General features: G+C 36.7%; 1 protein-coding gene across 1 annotated transcript in view; it reads right to left on the bottom strand.

The window, feature by feature from the left end:
- Positions 1-1,927: 1,927 nt before the first annotated feature.
- The window catches only part of SCARB2 (scavenger receptor class B member 2), a 1,439,240-nt gene continuing 1,430,884 nt past the window's right edge, over positions 1,928-10,283 (bottom strand). Inside the window, exons 7-8 of the mRNA XM_044060371.1 lie at positions 2,599-2,760; positions 1,928-1,981 (exon numbers count right to left, since the gene is read on the bottom strand). Of these exons, the coding sequence (XP_043916306.1) occupies positions 1,928-1,981; positions 2,599-2,760 (216 nt within the window). The remainder of the gene's footprint in view (positions 1,982-2,598; positions 2,761-10,283) is intronic.

Here is a 10,283-nt window from a genome sequence, read left to right as displayed (position 1 = left end):
TTCTTTTTCCCTCAAATAGTTCCCTATTTTAGAATTAAACCAAGAAAGAAGCACTATTCACCTTTGATGTTCTGGTCACTTTTCTTGTAGGAACAAACCTCCAAGCGAGATATTTATTATCTTATAACATTTAATTCAAATCTTTTACTGATAAACTACCAAACCTCATCTGTCTATTTCCAATTGCTAATAAAATCATTTACAGATAACAAAATCAGCTTTGCAGTAGATTTTACACCAAAACAAAATAAGCCTTCGTAATGGATATTTCCATCTAAAATAACATTTAACTATATAATAAGTCAGAGGCACCTATATGATTTAAAACAACATCATCCCTAACATTAACCTCAAAATGTTAGAATAATATGCAAAACAATGTTGCACCTTGTTCATAGGTTCAGAGGTAAGTACTATGCTAGCTGCCCTTGTGGGCCATTTTAAGCATACACAGTTTCCCTTTTTGTGTTTGAAATAACCCATCCTATTTCGATATAGATTGCCCTTGTCCATCCCATGGTTGAGAATGATATATTACCCCTAATGAGAATTAATGGGATCATACCATAGATAATTTGGGGGAACCATGCATGGGATAAAACATTTAGGAGCTGCATCTGTCCATTAGTAGTACATGAGGCAGTCCTGAGGTAAATTTTCTGTTTCCTATCCATGTTGACTTATATACTTGTTGGAATGCCCCAAGCTTCATGATCAGAGACAAAAATTTGTTATCCATAATACCACTACCCCTCATGCAATTCAGTTGATACTAAAATTTAAATCCCCCTCCCACCTAAGAATGAAATGAGTCCCTAAAACTGATCTTTTCAATTCATTAATTCATAGATCAAAATTTCCCTTTCTTTGTGGTGGAGTCCATAAAAACTTTGAGTAAGCAGTGTTTTACTTTTACCACAAAGACTTGTAGTTAATATGTCACAACACTCACTACTGTATACAATCTGAATACCTACAATTTACTTAGTATAAACTGAGACCCCTCCATCCTTGGCATCATTCTGAAAATTAAGAAATCCCTGGATTCCTGGAAAAATGTAAAGGCATAAACCTATCATTATACCATGTTTCAGTTGTTATATACACCTCCAACTTCTTTAGATGTAGCAATAAATACTAATTATTTAGACTATTAACATTAAGAACCAAAAGGACTGCATTATCAGTGACATTTTGTTCTACTTTTCTTAGAAGGATATCAATTCTACTTCTAAAAAAAAATCATTAATTATTTTACCCAATTTGTGGTAAAAAATCATATTCACAGACTGACTCAGGTGAAGCCCATCTTTTGCATACATTCCCTCAAATAAATGTGATAATTGCTAGAACTGGACGTCAATATCCTAAATATACTATTTAGGGAGCTGGCCTCAGCCCTTATTTCCAATTGCACCTCACAGAAATATATCCATGAAACAATCCTTAACATAGATTTAGATCAATACTCTATCTCAGGGACCTTATTTATTACTGACTCAGAATAAATTTTCCCACATCATTATTACATCCACCTACAACAATGGCAGAAAAAATATTTTACTTTGGATCACTCTAATACAGCATTTAACGTCCAGCATTTTTGCTCCACGGAGGTATGTAATGGATATCCCATACTTATTAATTTATGGAAGACCTTTCTTTATTCCTCTCAATACAGTCACCTATAACCAAAACAGACCCACTAACATTACAACCTGGAGCATTATAATCATTTTGTTGAGTATATAATAAATTCTAATCATCAGCTATATGAAGAACATCCTGAAATAATAGCTAGCATATAATATGACCTCAAGACCCCAAACAACAGTATACATCTTATGCATACAATAAATGCCAATTTGATACCATAGTAGCTGCAAAACGTATTTAATAACATATAGGCAAAATCTACACCTAAGTGTCATATAAAAGAAAGTGAGAAAACACTGCCTTCCCACATGACAGTGGTCAGCAGCTGAAAAAGAGAGTAATAAAACTGCACAAAATTTGAAGGATATTCATTTAATATGACAACAGGCAAAGCTGCCTTTAGAAGAGTGGGATTTAGGAAATGAGTTCTGTTGTGTGCACAACTGTTCCATTATTCCACGCAAGTGTTGTGTGTGAAAGACTTGCAACATGCCTCTAACAAGGTTCTGAACATCACTGCCTTGCCAATGTACAATGCATTTAAATTCTTCGCTTTGCTGGCTGACCATCTAAAACCAAACATACAAACACGATTATATCATTGCCACTGTACATGGAAATCTTACCTCTACATCAGTAACCCTACTTCTACCATGCAGTCCAAAGTGCAAGCCCTGACTAGGTATGCAGGCATTTAAAGTAGAACCATTGTGATCCAGACTTGAAAGTAGATTTACAACCTCAGATCTACCATATTCCTGCCTAGATCTGCTGAGCCCCTTATGGCAATACAGGTAGCAACCTGCACAATAGATACAAAAGTAGTCTGTTGGTACTACATCAGTAAGCATATGAATAGTGCTGCCATAACAGTCCAAAATACTTAACATTAAAATGATAGTATGTGGGAAGGACTGAATAAGACATAATGGAAATACCTACCTCGTCTTGTGGCCTCCCATGCTGTGAACATGCCACAATGATAAAGATAATTCCTAGCAAGACTCCGAATGCCATGATGACAAATGGGACAGCAGTCAGTAAGCTGGTCAGGAGCAAGACAGATTTTAATTTCTTAGCAGATTCATCATCGATGAGGACACTCTGTTAAAAATATAACTTCATAATTAGATGTCTAAAACAAAATTTTATAATGGACAAAACACTTCACTATATAAAGCATGTATTAAACTTTGAATAAAGCAAAACTGTCTTCAATAATAAAATAAAGCAAATATCAGTGGTGCAATAGGCAGCACACTCACCTTTCATGCACAAGGCTGTGGGTTCTACTCCCACACTAAGAAGACTGATTACTGACATTGCAGTGGAGCATAAGGGTGTGTGTGTGTGTCGTCTTTCAGATGACATGTTAAACCAAGGCCACATCTGATTGAGTTGGTGGATGTAAAAGATCCCATGGGGCACCTATCGAAAAGAGTAAGGGTCCTTTATTTATTTACATCTTTTTACATTCTATACATCATATATGTGCATGTGTGTGTGTGTGTGTGTGTGTGTGTGTGTGTGTGTGTGTGTGTGTGTGTGTATATATATATATATATATATATATATATATATATATATATATATATATAAACACACACACACACATACATACATATATATATATATATATATATATATATATATATATATATAGATACACTAGAGAATCTCTAAATACGGAAATGTCGAATTTCAGTACTTCAAGACTAAATACACAAAAGTGCAGTTACGCGAAACGGCAGTATGTCGAATGCAGAAGTGTCAAATCCATTATCGTGGTGTCGCATTTGTGATGTGCGGTGTGGTTTGTGGATTTATCTGGGGTTTCAGGTAAGTGGAGTTTGTGTAAGTATATTGGTTAGGGAGTTTAGTGTGTGTGAATGTGTGCAGTGGTGTTTTCTGTGTGTTTAGTGCGACCTTGGAGTGTGGGGGGCACACGGGGGGTGCAGCAGGGGCTTGCCCCCCTGCTTATAGGTAGGGTAGGTGTGTGTGTTTTGTTTTAGTGTAGTTAGGTAGGTGTATGTGTGTATCAGTATGGTCGCGTTTGTGCTACTCACGGTTTTGGTTGTTTGAGTTCTCGACTATTCAGTCTCAAAATACTGAAATTCGACATTTCAGTATTTCGAGATTGTCTAGTGAATATATATATATATATATATATATATATATATATATATATATATGTATAGTTTTCACTTCATAACACTGAAATATCACAATGCTGAAATTCAGAACACAAATCAAAATCCTGAAAACTCAAAATACGGAAACTCAAAATACTGAAAACACACAGCATACATATACTGAGTTTAAACAAGATAAATCATATTACTTTCCACCAAGTATAAGTAGGAGGCAAGCCCCTCATTCTTCACACTTCCCTGGGTTCCCAGGCTAACAGAAACTATATTTACAGTCTTCACCTCTGGGCAGAAACCAAAGCAATAAAGGACATTTATGCAAGCAAATTCTGACCATTAACTCTGGACTTAAAACAATAGGCAGGACGCCTCACTCTAGAGTTATTGGCTCCGAGTTTTAACATCAAAGGGTCACAACATGCTTTACTTGGTCAGTAGAGTGCACTGTTACATTTTTCCAGTTCCACATGTAACACTATTTTTACCATTTAAGACAAGCCTGTGATTTACATTAATATTTACAGATGACAGAATTATGTCCAAAATTCTATCTGGCTAGGCTGGCAGCCTTCACCTACCTTCAACCCAATCCTCACAGTGATTTTCCTTATTTTTGGCTAAACTTTTTTATAATGTTTATTGATATCATGGTTCAACCAGTGAAGCTTGTTTTTAGGGTTTGCCATGTGCTTGTTTCTACTTGGCACAACTGCTTCTACGCAGTTGTTTACAAGCTGATATAAACTAGCTGTGTATGCTTTTGTTGAAACTTGCCAGGGTATCACTTAGACGTAGAAAGTTGCATTGGAGAAATTTCTTAAAGTTCCATAGACAGAGATCACTGATTTTAGTTTTATTTCCAGAGAGACTGCTTTGTGGTCAGACCTGACAAGCAAAGATGTTGCACAAGGGATGAAGCATAATTTCTCCATATTTGTGAGGACAAATTCAAGGATGTTGATTCCGCGTAGTGGGTACTTTGACTAGCTGGTTTAGAGCATTTATGCTAACAAAGTCCAGGAATCTCTGGGCTTCCATGCTAATGGTGGTAATATGTTTCCCAGTTTATAAATGGGTAGCTGAAGTCACTCAGGATTATGGTTTGAGGTTTAATGCTGAGCGACTCCAGTTCAAGTAAGTAGGTGCTGTGGCATTCCTGGGTCATACAGGGCTTTCTGTAACTAAACTATGGTAGTGTACTTTGCTGATGGTGAGAGCTTAACATGAGGAAACTCAAGGGCATCATGCTGCTTTACCAGCCTTGATGCAAGTCTCTTCTGGATTAAAACAGAGACACCTTCACATTTTTCCACGCTTGATTAGTAGCTGGTTTGAATATGTCGAATGAAACAAACCAAGCAATGCTGATACTGAACAAGTGTTTAAAAAAACAAAGCTTTCTGATTCAGACTGTTTCTTTAAAACTTGTACTACGGTATAAACAAATGTGTTTGAAATAGAATTCTGTGCTTCTGCAACTATTGATTGTTTAATTGAATAATTAATGGCTGTGTGATTTTTGATAGTATATAAAAATGGTTAGTATGTGTTAGTATTTTATACACTGATGAAGGGTTTGCTTGACCTCTAAGCTTTGTTTTATTAAACACTTGTTCAGTATTAGCATTGCTTTGTTTGTTTCATACTGCATCCAGTCTTGGTTTTATTAACTAAGCTTTGTTCTGCAACTGTATGGCTTTTTGAGAATTTAATATGTCAAAGGTATTACAGCTCTGCACAGCTGGAGTAATCTCAGCAAGCAATAATGCTCAACAGGGTGTGTGTATTACTGTGTAAATAATGCATGTCCAGAGGTCCGCTGAGGGAGCTACACCCTGGAAGGGTATTTGTGCTTTTTTTTTTTTTTTTTAACCATGTGTGTGTGTGTGTGTGTGTGTGTGTATACACACACACATATATATATATATAGACAAGGGAGCCCACAGGATTTTTTGCAGGGGGGGGGGTGCAAACCCAGAGCCCCACCCACATAGCTCACCCCGCCCCCTGTCAACACAGCCCCGCCCAAGTCCACCCACCCAAGCCCCGCCCACACAGCCATTCCAGTGTCCCATTACTTGGCTATTTCTCCCCATTTACTGTAGACACTGTTCAAATCTGTGTGCATACTGTTTTATGCTTTAGTTCTACAATGATTACAGGCAGTTGGATTTAATTTACAACTTTTATTTCAGACATTATAGCCCAAACACTGAGACATTTACTAAACCTAAACAAAGCAATAGTCTTACAATGAAAACAGACTTGGCATTAAAGCTTCTCTACTTTTGAAACTCACATTCAATGAAACAGCATTGAAACCCACATTCAAAGAAAATGCATCTGGCCAGTGGCAGGTTATTTACCTTTGAACTGTTTTCAAGGAATAGGCTCCTTGCAAACCGTTAGGGCCATGCAAAAGTTATTTGATTTACCTGATTGTATTAATTATAATATATAATTGAATTATATCCCTTGTATTATACAGCAACACTTGTTTGAGTGTCTGCAAGTAAAAGTAATCTGAATAATTCCACATTAAAGATATCTGAAACTAATGAAGATGTTGTTGCTAGAAAACTGTATATTTCAGTGTTTCATCTACAAATTCAGTGCCTGCTGCCGTCAAATAATAAATTGCCTATGTTAAATTAAAAAAATGGTAAGCTGGTATATTGCAATAGAAAATGGATGACAAGCTGAAACAGGTTCATAGTTATTAGGCATCTCATCCAAAGGAGGACATCCTGAGGACTGCAGCATACAAATTTATATGGTGTAGGAATAGAACCTCAAGCCTTTACATTAAGATGCAAGTATTCTACTTGTGGTGCTACTAACATAGCTTTAAAACTTTATACCACAATAGAGATACCATTTGCTAAACAGAACAGTTGCACATTGTAAATAGACTTGGCATGAGCAGCAGTGAACTTCACTTCCCTTAAAACTCACAGTTCCTTGAAAATTCACTTGAAAATAAATTCCACCTGCTAACTCTAACTTGGGCATTTCACTTTCTCTCTCTTACAAACATACCACACCCCTCAAGGCCTCACCCTTAGTGCAAGAAATCTTGACAAAGCCTAAAATAAATAGGGACAGATTATAAATATGGCTCTCAGAAACTTAGAAAATTGCAAGAGTAACAGGATTTGTGTTAGTATGCATTTTTCTAAATGACATGACATCTAAAACTGAAATGTCTCATTATTTAGCAATTTCAATCCTTTTTAAGAGGAATATGGGGCAAAAATCTGGACAGCTGAGGGGTATGCTACCTCCCTCTTATACACACACCAAATAATTCTGGTCAGACTTGAATTAGTTCTGGGAAGGTTGCACTGAACGGCACCGTGCTTGATCTGAAGTGGGTGAAATCCTGGTAGCTAGTGATTGCAGCTCAGCAATGTGGAGCATTAAAGCATTTTTAGCAGAGCATTGTTTCATCACTACCTATTGTGTTTGCACATAAGCTGTAATTATTTCAAACATTTGCCTTTTTTTGATTACTACAGAGTACATTTACCCACCAGAGCTATTGTGTTTTGACTTCAGTGTGGAGCTAGTTGTTGCAGGGCTTGGCTTTTAAGTAAGGTAGCAATGCTTATTTACCATATACCATTAAAGCCACCCAACTACAAGTGTACTAACACACAGACACTGCTATAAGACACTGGTCTCCAATAAAATGTAATGAGCTTCTGAAAATACTGTAATCCTGTCCTTTTATTACAAATACTGTGATATGCATTTCAATACCCAAGGCTTATACATTATCTAGCTATGTAAATATTCTCTGCATGGCAACAACGAAAAGGATTTCAATGCTGGTAATTCTTTAACAATATGCTTACTAAAGCTTACTTGCATCTTACAATGTCTGACAAGCTTACTAAAGCTTACTTGCATCTTACAATCTCCGACACGCTTACATGATGTTCATTAAACCATGGCTACTTAAACAGAACAGGGCACTGTGACAGCATGCAGTTCCTGAATAATAAGAAGCATAAATCAACAGTATAAAAATCTGATAGAAAACCAGAACATTTTACAAAATCAAGGACAGATGAAAAGCCACAGTTGTATTTGTGATCTACCTTGGATGGGGGAATACCCTGCACACTTACACTGCATAACTGCTCCTTGCCTTCCTTGGACACATTCCGAGCCACTACAATGGGGGCTGGGATGCAATAAGTATGTCATAATTTGAAATGTCTCTGGCTGACAGTGATGGCTCTGACACTCCTACCTCTCAGCTTCAGAGCAAGAAATCTGGACAAAGCCATACATAGAAGTGGGACACAGGCCCAAAAATAAGGCCAATTTTTAAATATTGCTCTTATTAACTTAAATACAACAGGTAGATCTTGCATTAGTACAAATATTCTGAAGGGTATAAAATCTGAAACTCAAATGTCTGCCATTATTTTCTAACTTCAATCTTTAATGACTGCCACTAATTTGCCAGAAAACCACAATTTTATGAAAAACAGACCAAAATGTGATGCAAAAATACCTGTCAAAAAAGGGACACCTTTTTAATATTAACAGTTAACTTGAAGCAGCTAACAAAATAAGAGCATCCACATGCATTTCTGAAATAAAGGTAATCTATAACTGATCATTACAGTTATAATTGTAAACCCTCCACATTTTCTTCCAAAATTGTAATTTTGGAGGAGGGATTATTAGGGAAGAGCAACATTTTGAGCCAGAATTGGGGACAATTGAGATGTTTGGATATTCCTAATCTACAAAGTGATTTGCACGTACCTCTCAACCTCTTAATGCAGGAAATCTGAACAAGGCCAAATATATTGGGGAACATACAAACACTACTAAAAATTGCTCTTGTATAAACTTAAAGAGTCTTGCATTAGCATGCATTTTTCTGAAGGTTATGACATCTGAAACTCAATGTCTGTCATTTAATGGCTTCATTCCTAAATGATTTGCTAGAAAACCACAAATTTTATGAGGAACAAACCAAAAATAAGCAGCAAATATTTATTAATTCTGCAAAGATATGGACAACTGAGAGGTATAGTTCAACCGGGGCTGTCTGAGTTTGCTATCTCCCCTCACAAAATCATGGTCAAATGGAGCCCCCCCCCCCCCCCTGCAGCCATTCCAATGTCCCATTCCTTGGTTATTTTGCCCCATTTACCATAAACACTAATGTGCATACTGCTTTACTTCTGCGATGATTTAGGATTTCATTTGAAAGTTTTACTTTGCATTTTACAGCACAAACCCTAATACATATCTGTTAAAGCAATGCAGTCTCACAATGAAAATAGACTAACATTAAAACTTCTCTGCCCTTGAAACTCATGCACTGAAACAGCACTGAAACCCACTTTCAGAGAAAATACATTTTACCAATGGCAAATATTAACTCTGGGCTGTCTTCAAAATCATAGGCCCCTCGAACATAACATACACATGCTGTTTGATACACCTTCCTGACTGTATTACATTATATTCCTTGTACAATACAGTACAGTTGTTAAAGGGCATTTTAAAATTTATTGTTTTGAAAATTTTTCCAGTAAACAATGAAACAAAAAGCATCCACCAATGACAAAACTGCCCAATTCAGAACATTTCCATCATAAAAAGTCTACTCAAGTCCACCAGTATCAGTAAAAAATATACACAATCTCTGTAGTAAAATCCACATTGAAGAAATTTGTAACTAATAAAGAGGTTGCTGCTAGCAAACACTTTATATGTCATTGTTTAATCTACAAATAAACTGCCTGTTACCCTTGAAGAATAAATTGCCTTTGTTGCATGCAATAAAAAAATGAAAAGCTAGTGATACCGCAATAGAGAATGGATAGCAAACTATTAACAGGTTCATAGTTACTAGGCATCTTTGCCAAAAGGACTGCAGCATCCACCCCTCTTTACAACACAATACAGCTTCAGCAATGCATTTACCTACTGTGGGAGTAGAACCCACAGCCTTCAGCATCTAAAGCAAGTACACTATCTGTTGTGCTATTAACAATGCAAGCAGACTAAACATAAGCAGCACTAAACTTTTGCTCCCCTGCAGCTCTCAGCTCCTTGTAAAATCTACTCGACACTCAGCTGTATCTCTGAACTTTGCAGCACAAGAAATCTGGAAAAAGCCGAAATTTATTGGGGGGGGGGGACAAAAGGCCAAAAACCAGGGACACATTTTAAACATTGCTTGTATAATGTTTGAAAGTTGCTAGAATAAAATGCTGCGTTACCACCATACATTTCACTGCCACATCTTGAACCCAGGGGACCCCGTGCAAAACAGTCAAAGCAACATACCACTATGCCAAATCAGCTGTTTTGTGAAAGAGGAAGACTGAAACTTTACCATTTAGTGAATTCAGTTCTCACCATAGCACAGCTGTCAACCTCTTGGCACAAAAGACCTGAAAAAAGCCAATAATGGGTGACTACAACCACCAAACATTCAGTGAA

The sequence above is a fragment of the Protopterus annectens genome, chromosome 2.part0 (assembly GCF_019279795.1).
Source record: "Protopterus annectens isolate FY-2018-M chromosome 2.part0, PAN1.0, whole genome shotgun sequence".
NCBI lineage: Eukaryota > Metazoa > Chordata > Ceratodontiformes > Protopteridae > Protopterus > Protopterus annectens.
The sequence above is the reverse complement of the archived record's forward strand: the minus strand, read 5'-3'. Positions and strand labels throughout refer to the sequence as shown.